The 20,678-nt window shown below is 32.7% G+C and overlaps 1 protein-coding gene across 11 annotated transcripts in view; it reads right to left on the reverse strand.

Moving 5' to 3' along the window:
• Positions 1 to 15,231: 15,231 nt before the first annotated feature.
• LOC145243923 (SH2 domain-containing protein 4B-like) overlaps positions 15,232 to 20,678 on the reverse strand; it is a 186,212-nt gene continuing 180,765 nt past the window's right edge. For all 11 annotated transcript variants that reach the window (XM_080107040.1, XM_080107037.1, XM_080107039.1 and 8 more), the window contains 2 exons: positions 18,718 to 18,938; positions 15,232 to 15,667 (listed from right to left, as the gene is read on the reverse strand). In XM_080107040.1, coding sequence (XP_079963166.1) covers positions 15,548 to 15,667; positions 18,718 to 18,938 — 341 coding nt within the window. In that variant the 3' untranslated portion in view covers positions 15,232 to 15,547. The remainder of the gene's footprint in view (positions 15,668 to 18,717; positions 18,939 to 20,678) is intronic.

Genomic DNA, 20,678 nt, shown 5'->3' on the forward strand with positions numbered 1-20,678 from the left:
AGTTAAGATACGAAAAACGAAACCAAATATTTATTTTAAAAAATACTCTAGTTTTAACACTTTTTGTGTCATTACGAAACAAAAATAAAGAAAGAAAACACGTATTATCAAAGAAAGCAATTATTTTATTTAGAAGAATTAATTCAGTTTAAATAATTCTTGTGTTATTACAAAACAACAAAAAAGAAAACACGGTCTTATGTAATTTTGGTACCGCGCTGAAATAATAACATTATTTCGAAAGCCATTCTTAACATGGGGAGGAGAGGGTATCGTTTAAAAGTCATTTCGGGGGCACTTGTGCAGTACTTAAAAATATACAAATTTATTTTCTTTTGGAGGTGGGGGAGGCTCGTTTTAAAACTATATCTACCTCAGTATTTTCTTTAATTTTCGGACATTTTTTTGTTCAAAATTATTTACTAAGTAATGTCGAGTGCGACATTACTTGTTATTTCTTTTTAACTAAATAAATTCTTTAAAATAAGTTTAAAACGTCAAAACCTTACAAAGCTAGGTTAAAAACGAAGACTTAGAAAAATCAATTTAATTTTTTTAAAACAATAAACATGTAAAAATATTTTTTTAAATATTATGGGATGTGCATTATTAAAATTATATAAATTTATTTTCTTAATATTTTCTTTAATTTTCTATTTTTGAGCAATTATCCTCCTAAGACGTGATCCTCTTATGTTGGACATTTTTTGTTCATAATTAACATTCGACATTACTTTTTTTTTTTTTTTTTCAACTAAATAAACTCTAAAATAAGTTGAAAGACCAAAAACTTTCAAAGCTAGATAGAAAACGAAAACTTAGAAAAATTAATTTAATTTTTTTAAAACAACAGTAAACAAATAAAAATATTTTTTAAAAATATTATGGAATATGTATTCTCTTTTAAAGACAATATCTACTTCAAGAACGGTCATAAAATGTGTTTTCAATCGATGTTTATTCAATAAGGGACCAGTTTTCCTACCTAGCAAAAGGGGACGAGTTTTCCGGAAACAAGTTTTCTGGAGACGAGTTTTCCTAAATTCGTTTTTCTACTAGCAAAAACGGATAAGTTTCCCATAGATGAGTTTCTGGGCACCGTAATAACATAACTAAATAATTACCTTCCAAAATGAGTTTCTACTTTTTAAGTGATTATATGTGACTGAACATTCTAAAAAAAAAAAAAAAAAAAAAAAAAAAAAACTTGACAGAAAAAAATAGAAAAACAGAAAAAATTATTTTAGAATTTGGACTGGGGATCAGTTTCTTCTATATATTTAATTTTTTACCACTAACCCCAAGTCTGACTGGAATGATAGTAAAATCACATGCAATCATTTTAAAAAAATTAATATTAACCCCTCTCCAAAAAATGCCCAGAAACTTCCCTAAAACACTAGAATAGCTCAGAAATTCGGGTCATCATTAAATTTATATATAAAATTCTAAAAGAATTCATGCTTGTCTTCCTCAACAAATTTTTCAGAAGGTCCATACATAATCTCACTTTTGCTTAGAGGGATTTGTTGCAGACTTCCATATACTACTACAACAATAATAATTTTTATATAGTAAAATAATCCACTTACCTTTTATATTTACATGAAAAAGTTAAAATAAAAAAAAAAGAGGTTAAATATGAAATGAAATATAAGAAAAACATTTTAGTAAAATAAATTTTCAATTATTATTTTTTTTTTAAATATGCACTTACATTTTTGTTGGCAGACAAATTTTTAGTCTTCATCTGTGTATTTGGTGTTGTGGAAAGAATATAAACTTAACTGATAAGATTGCTTCAATTAAAACCATGAATCGTTTATGGCTTTTATCAGCATATTGAGAATTTGCTTTTATGACAAGTAAGCACTACTAAGAGACAGGAGATACCGAAATCAAAGGAACGCTAGCGCCAAAATGTGTCTAGTGTAGAAGTGTTAAAAACCTCAAAGTTGACTAATTCATCAAAGTTTTTTTTTTCTCAGGTTTGTCAATGACCGGTGAAAAGTCAAAAATTTTCTTTTTTGGCACAAGTAAAATAAATTTATATCATTTTTTATGTTATTATTATGAATATAGATTTTAATATCACTAGGTACTTAATAAGATAAACTGATGACCATTTATTAAGTTCCAACAATGTAAAATCAAGTTTAACATGTTTTTTAAGGAATCGGGTTTGGAATCAGAACTTAGAGTATTTTTTTTCTGATTCCGCTACCAATTCCAATACCCCAAAACGTCCTGATTTTTCCAATTTCTGATTCCAATTAACCATCCCAACACTAGTAACTAATTTTCCTCGCTAACCATTAGGCGAAAGAGAATAGTGAATTCAATGAGTTGGTAATTAACTTAAAAATCAAAGAAGTCACCATGCATGTGCAGAAATGAACGTTGCTTTTAAACCTGACCGGGGGCCAGTTAAGCTTCCCACTTTCTATCATTTTATTTATTTGCTTCCCCACAAAAGCAAATTAGACACAAGGTCATTTTTAATGTGAGGAAAGACCAGCTCCCCCACAAAAGGGGGCACTCGTGACAGTATCCAAATAAATAGTAATTGTCTCAGTATGAAGGATTTTTTTTTTTATATACACAAAGGAATCACTACTTATCAAGGCCCGGAGGCCACTCGAGGATAAGGGTTAATGGGTATACATTAGTCAATGTGATTATAGCGTTTTTAACATGGATATTGGGATTTTTATAAGTTGGATTACATAGGGGTACGGTTCATCAAGAATTTGTTTACATAGGATTTGAAGACAATCAGATTGTAGTAATCTGGGAAGCAGGCCAAAGGAAGAGAGTTCCACAGGCGTGCAGTTCTAAGAAAAAAGCTCTGCTCATGGAATCTACGTTTAGGTCTAGGCACAGATAAAGAGTGTGGGAAACTATTGGTGGTGGTTTTGGTTAGTGTTTTTCATGAAAGTTTGTCGCCCTACATTAACCAAGGACCAATTAACATCCCAGCCTGAAGGCCAAGAATGCTTTGCCATTTTTTCGAACAGTTTCACTTTATACGAAAAAGCCAAACAAACATCGGAGACGATGGCACGGTGTGAATTTTGTTTAACTCGATCAAAAAAAAGGAAAGAAAGGATGTCCGTTTGCGAATGCGAGATATGATCTGGGAAGTATATGAAAACTTCTCATGGAATGTAACCAACGCGAGAAGCCCGATAAAAAAAAGCTTTTCGTGAACATAGAAACGCTTGCGCCCATTTTGCCTTTTATATAATAGATAAAAGTAGGTGTATAGCATATTTTTTTTTTTTTACATAGGCGTCACCACATTATCAAGGCCAAGAGGCCACTCAAGGATAAGGGTTAAAGAGTGTACAGTAGAAATTGGACATTATAGTAATCATTAGTAATGAAAATTTGGTAAAGTTGATAACTTATATGGAACGGCTCATCAAGAACTTATTTACGTTAGACTTGAAGACAACCATATTGTAGTCAGCCGGAAAGCAGGAAAATGGAAGACAATTCCACAGGCGTGCAGTTCTAAGAAAAAAGCTTTGTTCATGGAATCTACGTTTAGGTTTAGGCACAGATAAAGAGTGGGGGGAATTATTGATAGTGTTTACAGCTAGACGAGTGTTTCTTGTGAAAGTTTGGCGAGGGGGGACCATAGATTGAAGCTCATTCGAACACTTTCCATGAAAATAACGATACATCAGAGACAAACTCGCAACATCTCTTCTGTGAGATAAAGGTTGCAAGGAAGAGAAAAGGACATCTCCTACGAGGCTACGAAGTCTATTTTGAACTCTATCAAGGCAGGCCAAGTCCTTTCTAGCAGCTCCTGCCCAGATGTGGCAACAGTATTCCATCCTTGGACGTACCTGGCTCTTATATAGATAGAGAATTGCATCAGCAGTGAGATATCTACCGGATCGATAGAAAGATCCCACCATTTTTCCAGCGGCCTTGGCAACAGATTTGATGTACGTGTTCCATTTAAGATCAGGAGTAATGGTCAAGCCAAGAAGTTTGTCAAAACTTGAGGCCTCCTCAAGACGAGAGCCATTCATTTCAATTGATGTCAGATGTGGATCAGAATGTTGATGATGTAAAGAGAGAAGCTTGGTTTTAGATGCATTAAAAATAACCAGCCATTCTTTACCCCATTGTACTACGTGCTCAAGATCAGAGGAGAGAGAATTGGAGAGAACTTGGTCGTTTACTGTCTTAGATGTGCTACCATATCGGCCATGGTGGGTTTAATAAATGTGTGTGATTAACCTCTTGGGGAGAATATAGGACAAGTGAATTGAAAGAAAATGCTTATTTAATTATATGTATTCATGGGTTATAGCTATGGAAAGGGTTTACTTGAAATAGGGGATTTATAGTATGTTGGTATATTTTAGAAGGGTTATCTGAAATTATAACAGTACTTAAATAAAATATAAATTATTAGGAATAATGCTATAAGATAAATGTGAGGGGATAAATCATAAGGGATAAAATATAGAAAGATTTTTTTAGCGAATAAGATGATAAACAAATGGTAAAATAAGGGGATAAAAATACAAAGGAGTATCAGATGAATAAATAGTTAAAAAATATAAGAATTATGGAGTAATAATAATAAAGGTATAAGAAATAAGTTAATTATAGGATGATAAAAATAAATATTAAAAAAATGAGTATAAAAATACAAAGAACCAAGTGAAAAAAAATAAAAATAAAAATATGACAATAAAAAACATTTACAGTAGGTTGGTTGGTTGTTTTTGTTTTATGGCATATCAACCCTTTTCAAGTTATTTAATGCCGAATTCAAAGATTTTGAAGAAAAAATCTTTTTAATAGAATATATTTGTTGTTTTCACGTCGGTTTCTATTCAACCCATAGTTGGAACCCTAACAGGTACTACCACTCTGGGTCAGAGTGGACCTGGGAGCAATGGCAATTAAAGGGTGGCTCCACACTCTCCAAAGCCCGCAAGCTGGGGCCTCACCACTGCATATAGTTTAAGGTCATATCCAGGACCATTTACAGTAGGAGTATAGACAATACTAAGAAGATAACCATTCATTATTTAAAACTTCTAGTCATAGCTGACAGAAAAAGAGCAAGTTACTCTCATAGATTAAATAAACGGTTCAGTTCAAAATTCTGTATAGATTCCAGAGTTGGATACAAAGATTCTCTCAATTCTTCAAAAAAATCAGAAACAGCTTCTTTCATCTTAGTAGTTGTTGTGGCAGTGTGAATGAAAGATGCACCCTCAGTTTGTGTTCGCTACTCATTTAAGACATCATTTTATGCGGCTGCTTGATACTCCTTCCCAGTCAGTTATTCTCCTTTCAATCTTTTTTCTAATTGCCTTCCTGTTATTCACATTTCTGCTTTCATCTACTCGCATGGTTTTAAACTTAATCTTCTGACCTCGACAGACAACGCTTTTACCCCATTTTTTTTTTTTTTTTTTTTTTTTTTAGATGCTTTTTAATCTCAAACGAGGTATATTACTTTGAATAGAAGGAACTACTATTAGGGATCGTGTCTAACAGAAGACTGTAGGGAGTTGAGCATCCAGATGTCTGTTTACATTACATTTAAACTTTTGCAGATTAGTATAGAGACTTCAACAGTGAAGGAGTTTGATTTTACTGCTTAAAGTACTTGTCAAACATAAGGATGCAACATTGCAGCAATGGAACAAAGGTTGAAGCTTGGCCAACAATGCAGGAAGATTTAAGACTTTATTTTAGACCCTGTCTAAGAGCGAGAGACTAGTGGTAGATGCTGCAGTCCAGATGTGGCAACAATACTCCATGCATGGAGTGAATTGTGACTTTGTAAAGATATAGGATGCTGTCTGATGAAAGTAATTTTCTAGCATGGTAGAGAGAGCCCACCTGCTTTGCAGCAGCTTTGCCAATGTCCTCAATGTATTTGTTCCAACTTATGTTGCCTATGAATGTTAGGCCGAGTTATTTGAAAGAGGATCTCTCAGGTAAGATATTATAAGTATAGGCAGTCGTTGATTCAGAAGGCTTTTTTTTTGTAATTGTTAAAGAAAAGAAGCTTAGTCTTAGTAGCATTAAATGTTAACTATTTATGGCACCATTCTACTACAGACTGAAGGTCATTTCTAGGGTTTCTTTTTTTTTTTTTTTTTTTTTTTTTTTTATTACATTTTCACCCCAAACAAGGCAAATTGCCACTTTGGTGTAGGGGGCTACTATCAGGGGCAACAACTACTGGGGTACTATGTAGGGATTTGGGCAGCAAGGTGTCGGTTCACGTTACACTTGAACTTCTGCACGTCAGTACTGTTGGGGAAGCAGGGACCTGGAATGGAATTCCAGAGTCTAGCGGTTCTGGGGAAGAAACTATTGGAGTAAAAAGATCTTTTACATCTAGGGATCTCTACAGTGTGGGGGTGGGATTTAGCAGCCTGTCGGGTTTGTCGAGGGTGCTCACGTCGTGGGGGGCACAAGTGATTGCAGTTCGTCAGAGCATTCACCACTAAAATACTTGTAGAAAAGGCAGAGGGATGCAACATTTCGTCAATGGGACAGAGGCTGAAGCTTAGATGCCAGTTCAGGGCCTATCAGGTTTGCGACTCTCTTTTGAACCTTGTCAAGGAGCGAGAGACTAGTAGCAGATGCACCAGCCCAGATGTGGCAGCAATACTCCATACATGGGCGAATGGTGGCCTTATAGAGGTACAGGATACTTTCGGGTGTTAGTAGTTTTCTAGCACGGTAGAGAGAGCCCACCTTTCTTGCAGCGGCCCTGGCAATGCCTTCAATGTAATTGTTCCAACTCATGTTTCCTGTGAACGTTAGGCCAAGGAGTTTGAAAGATGGACTCTCAGATAAAGAGTCGTTGGCCATTGCTATGGGTGGTAGAGAGGGTTTCTTGTAATTATTGAATGAAACTAGTTTAGTCTTGGCAGCATTGAACGCGACCAGCCACTTTTGTCCCCATTCCACTACAGATTGGAGGTCTTCCTCTAGTGTTTCTGCCATTTCTTTAGAAATGTGTTCATTCGTCTTCCTGTTGTGCCTGCCATAGAGTGTAGTGTACCTTGGATATGTATACATTCGTTTTTCTTCGTGTCTATTTTAGAGGGTTGTGCCATCAGCAAATCTGTTCTTGAATGCTTAAAAGTGTTAGATAAGGAGCGTGTCTCAAATTAAATGTATGTAGAAACCCAACGTTTGACTGTTTTCGACAGTGGCGAGTATATAGCTGCGTTTTCAATAAATGACAAATTCGGTTTATCAAAACAATGTCGTTTATTTGATACTTGGAAGTGTAGTTGAAGCAGGGAGAGAGATACAGGATGGGGGCTTGATGGCGACAATAAAAAAATGCAGACAACATACAACTATTGGTGGGCAGGCTTTCCCTCATCACTCAAAAGGGCATGTTTTTATTACAATTTCACCCTATTCTTTTTTTTCTTTTGTTTGCCATTGACGTTTCTAACTACGTCATAGGTCAGAATCTGGGCTAGTTTTTTTTTGGGGGGGGGGTATCATCCAGGACTTTTTTGTTACTTTAATTCTCATTTCTTTTTTTATTTCGGCATATGTCTGGTTCCCATTATCTAACAGAAGTACATGCAAAATTTACAAATGGACAATAACAATTATATTAAACAAGCTAGAATTCCCTAAATGTGAAAACACAAATCACATATTCAATAACATCACATTCATGAGTAGAAAATGCAAATGTTTGTTCTTTTATTTCAATACAAAATTATTTTTATTATATACATAAATAATTACAATGTGTAAACATAAAATCAAAAATGATTGCAACATAGTCAAAATCATTCTGCAATATTACAATGTATACATCTTGAATATAAAACCATTCAAAAAGCTATTATAATACGTAATCAATCGTAATGGTTACAGTGTATCAGTACATACATATATATGTATATATATATTCTGTCTCCTTCCCAAACATACATATATTAGGTCATTGTACAAATCAAACGAAAGTAAGGTTTCCCCATTTCAATTTTTGGGAGTGAAAATCAAATATGTATGAATTAAATGAATGTCGAGCGCATATTAATTTTTCAGCCTGACTGGAACGTTATCAACTGATGAAGCATGAAATTTTATTTGTTTTAAAATAATTGTTTGTAAATAAAGTGATTTTGAAGGAATTATGAAAGGTTTATCTGAATAACCAAGGTCTATATATATATATATATATATATATATATATATATATATATATATAAATAATGGCATCTCTAGAATTTTCTCTTCTCCCTTTAGGTGTCTCTTTTGAGGTAGGTCTTTAAATTTTCAGTTTTTCAAGTAATCCTTTTATTTTTGTGTCTATTTTTAATATCATTTAATTTCTGATGATCAGTATGATGGTATAAGGACCATATTTTCTATCATGATAGCAAAACATGTATGACAATTAATAAAAAGAAAATGTAAAGATACGCCCATATTATTTATTACAAGTAAAAAGATAATGAAATATTAAAAAATCGTGATTGTGAACCTATTCTGTCCTTTGGTCATTGAAATGTAACTTATCAGTAATATATATATATATATATATATATGTAAGTATTTGTGTGCACATAATTTACTATTTCATGGCGATATATAATATTATACATATATTGTGTATGTATATTTAAAGTATTTACTTCAACAGTGCTCAATATATGGGTAGAACTTAGTAATAGTATGTGATATAACAAATATAAATACATCCGGGTTACTCATCACAAGAATGATTTGCTGGTTAAACCATAAATACGAACTGGTAAGCAGCCTGGAAGAGATATCAAAAGATACATCTAAACCCTAATGCTTAAGGATATTACCAGCTTTGACCATGAACGTCAGTTCATTAAAGCAACTTACTCTATTTTATTACTCAATTAGAGTAGCTAAAACCACTCAGCTACTTAAAATCAATACATTCACAGTAAGTGAGCTACAGTGAAACAGATGTTTTATTCCTAGAGGAAATAATCAAGCTAATTAACTTTCAGTAAGCCTGATGATTTCATATGGAAATAAAACATGAACGTTTCTATGGAGTTAACTTGCAGTGAATATATTTTAATGCCACTACTTTTTAAAAAAGGAAAAGTCAACTTGAAGTGAGATTTTTTTGTGGTTGATAAGATAAATCTATTGTTTGTCAGTATGATGTAAATATTTATTGAATGTAAATAAATTTGATTGAAATATAAAATATGACAGGATCTTCCTCACTGCTTGGTTGATTTGTTTGAAAAAAAGTAACATTTCCTCCATTATCTTTTGTATAAAAATTATGTAGTAATTATTTGTCAATTATTTATGAAAAGACAAATAATACAGAAGAAAAAAGACACACAGAAAAAAATAAGGAAAGAGAGTTTTTGTTTTTTTGAAGAGACAAAAAACTGACAAATGTACAAAAAGAAAAAATTAGAAAGGTGAAAATGTAGCAAAATAAAAAACAAAAACAAATACTAATTTTCATAAAAAATTGATTAATATCTTTTTTTTTTTTTTTTTTTTTTTCAATTTTACCATGAGCACCAAACTATTATTTTCTGGGAGTATTTGAATAAGATTAATCCTAACTGTTACTGAATGTTGAGCATAACCTAATAATTTTAGTTTTTTTTTTTTTAACTCACATTTTTACTAATTTTTGGTATTTTCATTGCAATATCAATGACTGATTCATACGAATAACCACTAATCATACATTTTAATTAAAAACTAAAGATAAATTTAAATACTTAAAAAAAATGAAAATTTTATCCATTTAGGGAATTTTTGCCTCTTAAAAGGACAAAATCATATTAATCGAATAATATATTTATGATTAAACCCTACCCCTTAAAAAATAACAAAAAAATATATTAATAAACTAACAATATGCAGATTCATAGCTAGACCCCCCCACACATACACAAATAAAATTTTAACAAATGTAACAAAAACGATTTCATCAATTAAGTAAAATAAAGAAATTTTTTGGTTGTTTTTTTGTTTTTTTTGGTTTTTTTTACATAGGCATCACCACTTATCAAGGCCAAGAGGCCACTCGAGGATAAGAGTAAAAGTCTGTACAGTAGAAATTGGACATTATAGTAATCATTAGTAATGAAAATTTGGTAAAGTTGATAACTTATATGGAACGGCTCATCAAGAACTTATTTACGTTAGACTTGAAGACAACCATATTGTAGTCAGCTGGAAAGCAGAAAAATGGAAGACAATTCCATAGGCGTGCAGTTCTAAGAAAGAAGCTTTGTTCATGGAATCTACGCTTAGGTTTAGGCACAGATAAAGAGTAGGGGAAACTAGTGATAGTGTTTTCTGCTAGACGGGTGTTTCTTGTGAAAGTTTGGCGAGGGGGGGGGCATAGAATGGAGCTCAGCCGAGCACCTGCCATGAAAATAACGATAAAGCAGTGACAAATTCACAACATCTCTTCTGTGAGAAAGAGGTTGCAGGGAAGAGGAAAAGACATCCCCCACAAGGCTACGAAGTCCATTTTGAACTCTATCAAGGCAGGATAAGTTCTTTCTAGCAGCTCCTGCCCAGATGTGGCAACAGTACTCCATCCTTGGACGTACCTGGCTCTTATATAGATAGAGAATTGCATCAGCAGTGAGATATCTACTGGATCGATAGAAGGATCCCACCATTTTTCCAGCGGCCTTGGCAACGGATTTAATCTATGTGTTCCATTTAAGATCAGGAGTAAAGGTCAAGCACAGAAGCTTGTCAAAACATGAGGCCTCCTCAAGACGAGAGCCATTCATTTCAATTGATGCTAGATGGGGATCAGAGCGTTGATGATGTAAAGATAAAAGCTTGGTTTTAGATGCATTAAGAGTAACCAGCCACCTATTTCCCCATTGTACCACTTGCTCAAGATCAGAGGAGAGAGAATCAGAGAGAACTTGGGCGTTTACAGTCTTAGATGTGCTTCTATAGATAGTAGTGTCATCAGCATAGATGTCTACGAATGATGTAAGGATGTGATTTGGAAGATCATTAAAATAGATCAGGAAGAGCGTATGGCCCAGGATGGAACCCTGAGGGACTCCAGCATTAATACTAAGAGCATCTGATTTCTGCCCATCAACCACTACTCTTATGAACCTATCAGAGAGAAATGATTTAATAATTGAGAAGACATTTTCAGCTATACCATAGCTGGAGATCTTGTGAAGTAAACCTTTATGCCATATTCTATCAAAGGCCTTTGATATGTCAAGAGCAATTGCCTTAGAAAGGTAGCCTCCATCAAGAGATTCGCTAATCCTATGAGATATAACTGTAAGCACATATGCTGTAGATCTAGCAGAACAGAAACCATATTGCATGTCACTAAGAAAGTTATTTTTGCTAAGATGGTTGATTACTTCTCTATTTAACACAGATTCGAGCAACTTACTCATGACACACAGGAGACTTATTGGCCTGTACTGTGAGGGAGATGAGCGATCACTTGAATTCTTAAATACGGGGCATACTGATGAGATTTTCCAGGGTGACGGGAAGCAATTCTCCTTAAGACAACGTTTAAACAGTTTTGTAAGTATAGGCGCAAGTTCTGGTTGAAGTCTTTTGAGTACTATAATTGGAATACCGTCAGGGCCGGTTGCTTTACTGGAATCAAGGTTTTTGATTAGCTTGGCAACATCACGTACAGATATTTGTATATCACATAGCATGTTTTCTGATACAGGAGGAAATATTTGGGAGCATGTTTTTTTTTTTTTTTACAAAAGTTACGAATTTTTATTTTTTACAAGATTTAATATTTTAGTTACCTATTAATTGTTTGAAATGTTTTTAATAAATATATTTTATTTCTTTAAGTAAATAAATGTAAATAAATTTTATTTGCTATTCAAATTATAATACTTTAAAATCAATTTTCATCTAGTGTCTACCTGGTATTAGGGCCTTGGTCGCAAAGGTTAGAATTAGCTGCAAAGTTCTCGGCAAAGAGTTTGGCTTTGTCTGATGCTGACGAGATTACCCCAGGTCCATTGATGATAGTTGGGATAGAACACACACTTCTGTTCAGGATTCTGTTTGCTATTTGCCAAAACTGGTGGGAACCAAGCTGCTGCTCAGCTACTTTGGACTTGACGGACTGAGCATACAACTCTCTTGCGTTCTTTACTTTTTTACAGTGGTTGCTGGCAGTTCTGAAAGCGGCTTTAGTCTCAGTACATCTATTACGTTGGAAGCAATGGAAAAAATGATTTTTATGCACAATCTCTAATAACAATCAATGTAACCACTAAGTAAGAAAAACATGTAATTTCAACCACATAATAGTATGCATATCATAAACTGTAGATACTAGACAAGTGTCTAAATAACTATTTGATATACAAGTCAGTCTATTAAATAAATATATATATATATATATAAAATTGTATATATATTAGTAGTGGGACGATTAATTGGAATCAGGAATCGGAAAAATTGACAAATTTGGGGGTATCTGCATCGGTATCGAAAAAATTGGTGCCTATTTTCCAACGCCAAAACGATTCTGTGTTTTTTTTTTTATTTTATTCTGTTTAAAGCAAAATCTTCCATTGCTGGTAATAATGATAAAATAAATTTTTATTGATTTTAAATTACCAGTAAAGCTAAAATCTGTATATCATCCTCCACAAGTGTAATTTTATGTTTCGGATAATAACTGCATAGTTAACAGTTGTTTTCACAGAAATCGGACAAAATAACACTTTTATAGTTAAATATTTAGAGATTTATAAAGAATCGGAATTGGTAATTGTATCAAAATCGGAAAAATACTGCAATCGTCCCATCACTAATGTATATCTTTTAAAAATTTCCAGGTTAGTATTTGGGGGCATGTTTAATCCACTAAGAGATGCACCCTCAGTTTTTATTAAGACATGCACCTAGGAGAAGGAAAACACTTAAAACCCGAAGTCTACTGTCTGCTCTGTCTTTTGGCAGTCATTGCACTGACCGAGATTAGCAGTTGTGCCAAAAAGTGTGGATGGTTCTACACAAAACCTTCACCACTTTAAACAAATCATCTGTGTGGTTTTCCGAACAACTTAATTGTTGTGGTAGGCCTTGCATGTGGAAATCAATGGCAGTATCCATCACAGATGTAAATACTCAACCATGAGTAATCTAATATCTACAGGCAATATTTAGTAATTGTTATGACAATGATCGAACCCCCACCATTTTGTAGGAAACTAAATTTGGGAAAACGAAAGTGTTAGCCCCCTCATCCGATCCACTCTCACCTGACTGCAGCATGATGATGCAGATCTATGCTTACAGAAATCTGCAGTTTGAAATTCGAACCACAGCAGACATATTAGGTAATCAAGTTTTCTGGAAGTACTACCACAAGATAGCCAGCATCGATAATAACCAAAGGATGAATCAGCTGTGTTGGTGGATGTATTGTTGTAAAAGCATGGAAGTCTTGAATTTTAGTAGATTTGGAAGCAAGTGATTGAACACAAGTTTGGAAACAGTTATCCCATTAAACTGTGGAGACTGAAGAGTATGCTTGGAAAATTTCAAGAAACCTCTGACCCCTCGGCAAGGGAAAAGTGACACAAAATGAAAGAGAGAGAGAAGACAAAGAAATACATAGTAACAAAAAAAAAAAAAAAAAAAAATCTTTCCAGTTAACATTCGAGGACAAAAAAAAAAAAAAAAAAGTAATCTTCAGAGAAAAGTCATTCTTGCAAATAGCCAAAATGTATGGAATCGGTAATTGTATTGGAATCTGGAAAAATATTGGAATCCTCCCATCACTAGTTCCAAGCAAAAATCAAAAAGAATAACAGCATAAATTCAGTTTAAGAAGCTTTCACAGAATTAATGCTAAATACTAGAGAATTCAAAAAGATTCAAGCATTTTTATAAAGTTGTTCATTTTTATAAAGTTGTTCATTTTTATAAAGTTGTTCATTTTTATAAAGTTGTTCATTTTTATAAAGTTGTTCATTTTTATAAAGTTGTTCATTTTTATAAAGTTGTTCATTTTTATAAAGTTGTTCATTTTTATAAAGTTGTTCATTTTTATAAAGTTGTTCATTTTTATAAAGTTGTTCATTTTTATAAAGTTGTTCATTTTTATAAAGTTGTTCTAATCAGACATAATTATAAATAGAATCGCCCAAATTTATGGCAGCACACTAACCCACAATTTTTATTGTCTGAGGTTGGTCCTCCTTGCTGCTTTGGTTGCATGGTTATAAATAGAATTGCATACATTTATAGCAGTATACCTTCATGTAATGCCAATAATATTGCTACAGATGGTTTTGCCATATTGTGACCTGGTGCAATGATTCTAGTGTACCATATTTTTTATATGTGGTCGACATAAGCATTGGCAAGACATGAGTCTTCATAGGTCATCACCGTTTAGACTCTTCCATTATTTCTCAAACGAAATTGAGATGAAACAATAAATAAAAAGGGTTATATGAATTTTATTCATATAAGGAAATTATTCATGATAGGATGACAAAATTGAATTTTCAAGAAAATAAAGGAGATGGATGCAAACCCCACTGTAACCATTTTTTTTTTTTTTTTTCATACAATAGAATTCTGCCTTTTGTTTTTTGGGGTTTTTTTTTTTTGTTTTTTTTTTTTACAAAAGTTATGAATTTTTATTTTTTACAAGATTTAATATTTTAGTTACCTATTAATTGTTTGAAATGTTTTTAATAAATATATTTCTTTAAGTAAATAAATGTAAATAAATTTTATTTGCTATTCAAATTATAATACTTTAAAATCAATTTTCATCTAGTATCTACCTGGTATTAGAAACATTGAGATAAAATCTATATGAAAAAAGAAACAAAATAAAGGTATGACTTGATTAAAAAGAAACCAAGAAAAGTATATAAAAATGAATGAAAAGCAATGAGAAATTCACAAAAGATAAAAAAAGAATTTTTTTTAAAAAGTCAAAATAAAAAGAAAACAAAAATAAAGAACAAAAAAGGAAATAAAAGGGAAAAGGAAAGGAAAAAAGAAAGTAAAAAATAGAAAAAGAAAAAGTAAAAAGAAAAAAAAAAGACAAAATAGAAAACAAAAAAAAATGGAAAAAAATAAAAATTAAATTGAAAAAAAAAAAGGAAGCAAATAAAAATCAAATGCAATTTTTTTTTTTTTTAAACTCCATTTTTCATTAGTTTTAAAAAATAATATTGCACATAATTTTGATTATATTGTGTAAGAAACATTTGCAGTCAGTTCAGTGTTTTAGGTATCTTATTTATAGTTTCATTCTTCAGGAAATGGTTGAGAGTATCAGACTGGAGTGGTTGAGTAAAAATGAGTGTTATTAAATGTTTTTTGTCCATTTTAAACTTGGACCAAATTGGAATGATGAAGTGGAATGTTTGTTAAAGATTTGTCTCTGGGCGAAGACAAGAATTTTAAAAAGTTGAACAGGATCCCAGTAAACTGACCGAAAAACAACAATCACATCCACAGGCTAAGTTTTCCTTTCTCGATATACACAACCAACTTTTCAGAGATTTGTCGACTCCGTAATATCACCTTGAAACAATTCTGCATAGTTTGGAGGATCTGCTTGTTGTCCGCATGGATAAAGTAATATTTCTTCGCCAAGCAATGTAATTGGACTTTTCTGGAAAGAAAAATGGAATAAATATATTTTCTGAAAAACTGAAATCTATACAAAGGAAAGTTGTCTGTGTGTGTATGTTTATAGTTTTCTTGATCAGCATAGAAAAAAAATCAATTATTTAGGGGTCAAATAGGCATTTAATGTTACCAAGACATACACACAACTTTTAATGTCATGTAAAGGAAAGTGATTCTGATTTTTTTTTTCAGAGTTATTTCCCATCATGCTGACTCGATTTTTGTGTGTGTGTGTGTGTGTGTGTGTGGCCAGAGAGAGGTATGGGCTGGGCAAAGAGAAGGTGAAAAAGGGAGAAATAACAGAGAGGAGGGGGAAAGCGAGAGGTAGAAGTTAGGTTAGACTTTTGTCCGGGTAATACCGGGTAACCCTAGTAACTAGTTAGAAATTATCCTCATTTTGTGTTGAAGTGGGTGAATACATATAAACACAAAAAAGAAAAAAATGCAACTTTTACACATTAGATTTATACAATTCAGTGACTTTTAAGGATAATTTGCTAAATAAAAACTTGCACATCATGAGCCAAATATGCCAGAACATTAAGCTATAATATATAAAAGGCACTTTTTTGTTTTTTGTTGTTTTTTTTTATTTTAGTTTGAATGTTTGGTCAGAGCTTACTTCAAACTTGAAGCATCCTTGTGTCAGAGTTGTCGACAAAACACTGTACAGAGAGATGAAGATACCTGAGGTTGGTATCTAGTAGGCACATGTGTGTATGTTTGTATGTCCAGTTGACAAAACAAAATGTTCATTATTTGGGAGTCAAATAGACATATCATTTAATGCTATCAAGACGTACACATATCTTTTAATGTTATGTAAAGGGAAGTAAATATGATTGTATTTTCAGAGTAACTTTCCTTATGCCACTCAGGTTATGTGTGTATGTGTGTGTCCAGGGAAGGGAATGGGCTGTGTGAAGAAGAAAGATGGGGTAGAGAGAGAAATAGAAGTTATATCTTTGCCACTGGCAATGCCGGGTAGCCATAGTAGTTGATTAACAAGGTACAAATTAATCAACTTATCTGTCAGATGAATCTCACTCAATTGTAGAATAGGGTCGCCTACCTAAAAAATCACTTCATTTTAATGCCGATTTGAAAAAATTCCTTGTCTTCCATTATATAAAATTCTAATGCACTTTTATCATTGTTATTTATTATTTAGTCAGCACTTGTCAAGGCTAAAAGCCACTGGAGAATAAGGATGAATGGATAGATAGAACCCAAGACTGAGTATTACAACTAAGACAGAAGCACAAACCACCTGCATCATTAGCACTCCTGTATAGGGATTTAGTGTGTGTGTCTGTATACAGATGGAGCATTCCATATCTTCCAAAATACAGTTGAATTTGAAAACGATGTTCTTATTTCCTTTTTTCGAATAGAAAAAAAAATAGCTGTCGGCATTTAAAGTATATACAGCATCTCCCCTCAAAACATCTTATATCCTTTGGATATTTTTTTCTCTTGAGGAATAAATATTATTATTGAAATTCAAAATATTAGACAGTTAAATACACGTTTCACAATCTTTAGTTACGATTTAATTTCTCTTTTATATGTATATATGTATTGTGTGCATGTGCGTACTTATATGTATATGTATTTAAGGCTGACATGGAATCTTCTCATTGGCTATACCTTCTCCTCCTTCCTTCTCTGCATGCACATCACCTTCACTATACTGAGGAAGTCCGAAGATACAGTAGAAAATCATGCTTTTGCAAAAAAGTTTTTAATTTTTTTTTCATATTTTGTATCCTTACATGTTACCAGTAGAAAATGAATAAAGAAAAGTTATAAATTTTTCTGTTCATTTTCATATATATATATAAGAGAAAGAAAATTAAAACTAAGTTGAACTTTACAATCAAAATTTATTGTTCAACTGAATACTCAAAAAAAAAAAAAAAAAAAAAAAAAAAAAAAAAAATTTACAAAGTCCTTATTCCACGGAGTTTCAAAGAATGCTATTATTATTCTTCATCATATTCTTCTAATCATATTATAATAAGCTCTACTCTCTATTGTGTATTGAGCTTTTTTAATTCAGTCGGGATTACATTTTCTATATATAAATACTGTTATTTATATTAGTTTGAAGTTTACCATTGTGCATATCAGGTAAACACTACATCCCTTTGTTTTCATTAATATATATATATATAATTACTTCATTTACTCACATAAATTAATATACGAAAGTATAAATTTATGCGTAAACTTTAAGTATTTACTTCAAAAGTACTCAATACACAGGTAGAGCTAGTTAGTAAGTTATAAAATATATATGGCAATTAAGCTACACTAAATATTCCGCGTATATTTTATAACTTACTATATATATATATATATATATATATATATATATATATATAATTTAAAGGAGATTAGAACAATAGTCTAAAGAGCTAAGTGTATTTTAATGTAACAATGAAATTACTAGTTTAATTAAAATACAGGAAATAGAAAGTGCTCGTTGTAATTTAGATATATAATAAGCTCGATAGTTAAATGTCCTAGAGCTAATTCAATATTAAGTAATGTGATTTATAATTTAAAAATTTTAAATTTTTAAATTTAAAAATCAAATTTTAATTAAATTTTTAAATTATAAATCACATTACTTAATATATATATATATATATATATATATATATATATATATATATATATATATATATATATATGAACTCTACACTGGTAAGTAGAGATTAACTAGTATGAATTTTAGTAAAGGTTACATAAGTACATGCCAGGAGGCCTGACAATAGGCAGAAATAGAGACAGTGCACCCAACAAGTGAGGCAATAAGGGGTGAAGGGTTAACTAAACAAAACATGTTAGAATAAAATTGCGTCATATGTACAAGAAAAAAGTTCAAGAGTTTCATATTTTGATTGTTGACATTTAATTTTTCTTGACTGGACATCAATGAGAAACATGGATTTTTCTGGATCCAAATTTGCCATATTTTTTTTTACAAAAACATTTCATGGGCCGAAAACAAAGAGTCCGACTTACCGTGTGATGCGTGATGATTTCATGTAGACTAGAATAAACCTGGTAATTTGTTCCAAAAAAGTGATATGTTCCATCGCACGCGTCGATGAGGAAGTGCTTACAACGTTCTTCGGCTTGATAGGAAATGGTGAAGCCCCAAATCCTCTCACTGACCCTCACCAAGAAACTCCCGACTGGTCGATTTGACAAGATCTCTTCCGCTTCAGGTCTTGTAATCAAACCTGCCAAACAGATTAACAGAATGGATCAGAAACTGACAAATCTGTGCAAATTACTCTGGATTTGAAATTAGAGCATTTAACCCTTCAGGATTTGAATTATGATCTAAATGATTAAAAAATATTTGTTGATTTTAAATGGCGGCATACGGAATGTACAATGAACAGTTGCAATCTAGAGGTATCTGTTATCTATCCAGATATTGAACTAATATGTACAAAGCGTTTGAATCAATTCCCACTTAATTTAGGTTATTATGTATCTCACCACCAAATGCTGTATTTTTTTATGAAAATCTCTTTAAACAAGGCATGAGGTCACTTGCTGTAAGGTTCTGAAAAAAATTAAAATAAATAAATAAACTGCGAGGGGCGTTCCAAAAGTAATGCCTCCTATTTATTTTTTTTATTCCACTTGAATGAATTAGAAGGGATTGCACATTAAATCATTATAGTGACAGAACTTATGCCTTCATAACCTGAAACTTTTATCTGTTACACATGCTGATGGTGTGAGACTCTCGGAAAGCAACCCCTGTATTGGACGTGTGTCAAAAGCAGAGATGTGTCATTGGATTCCTGGCAAAAATGCACTGAGAATAGTGGTGACTATGTAGAAAAATAAACTCTGGAGCATAAAAAGTTCACTCTTTAATGGTACTACTCCAGTCTTTCGAGTTAAGAAAATAGTAGTCTTTACTATTGGTACAACCTTCATACTTGAAGGCCAAAAACTAAGCCAACAATAAGTAGGAGATGGATAATTTCTCATCAAGAAAACAGAAATTTTGTTTGCTTTTTTTTTTACATCTTCACCTCAAACAAGGCACAGCGCCACTTTGATCTAGGAGGCTACTCTCAGGGACATAAGTTGCAGGGATACTATGTAGGGAGTTGAGCAGCTAGATGACCATTCACATTTTCTGCATGTCAGTACAGTTGGGGAAGCAGGATCCCAGAAGGGAATTCCAAAGTCTAGCAATTCTGGGGAAGAAACTATTAGAATAGAAAGCTTTCTTACATGAAGGGATCTCTGTGTAGGGATGGGACTTTGCAGCTTGTCGGGTTTTTTGGGGGGTATTTACATTGAGGGAGCACAAGGGCTTATAGTTCGGTGGAGCATCCACCATTAAAATACTTGTAAAACAGGCAGAGAGATGCAACATTTCGATGAGACAAAGGTTGAAGCTTAGATGACAGTTCAGGCCCTAACAGGTTGATGACTCTTGAATCCTGTCCAGGAGTGAGAGACTAGTAGCAGATGCACAAGCCCAAATGTGATAATACTTCATACACAGGCGAATGGTGGCCTTATAAAGGTACAGGATACTTTCAGACATAAGTAACTTTCTAGCATGGTAGAGAGCCCATCTTCTTTGCAGCAGTCTTGACAATGCTCTTGATGTATCTGTTCCGACTCATATTCCCTGTGATCATTAAGCCAAGGAGTTTGAATGCAGTACTTTCAGCTAATGTATAGCTATTAGTGGTTGAGAAAGTGGCTTGTAATTATTAAAGGAAGCGAGCTTAGTTTTGGTAGTATTGAATGTTACCATTCATTTTTGTCTCCATTCCACTAGACTGGAGATCTTCCTCTAGGGTTTTCACCATTGCCTTGGATATGTGTTCATTTGTTTTCCCCTTGTGCCGGATATAGAGCATGGGGTCATCAGCAAACATACCCATCACAGATTTTATCAGGGAGGTCATTTATGAATATTAGGAATAATAAAAGTCCAAAAA

Source organism: Euprymna scolopes, chromosome 22 (assembly GCF_053919585.1).
Source record: "Euprymna scolopes isolate OS-2025 chromosome 22, ASM5391958v1, whole genome shotgun sequence".
Taxonomy (NCBI): Eukaryota; Metazoa; Mollusca; class Cephalopoda; order Sepiida; family Sepiolidae; genus Euprymna; species Euprymna scolopes.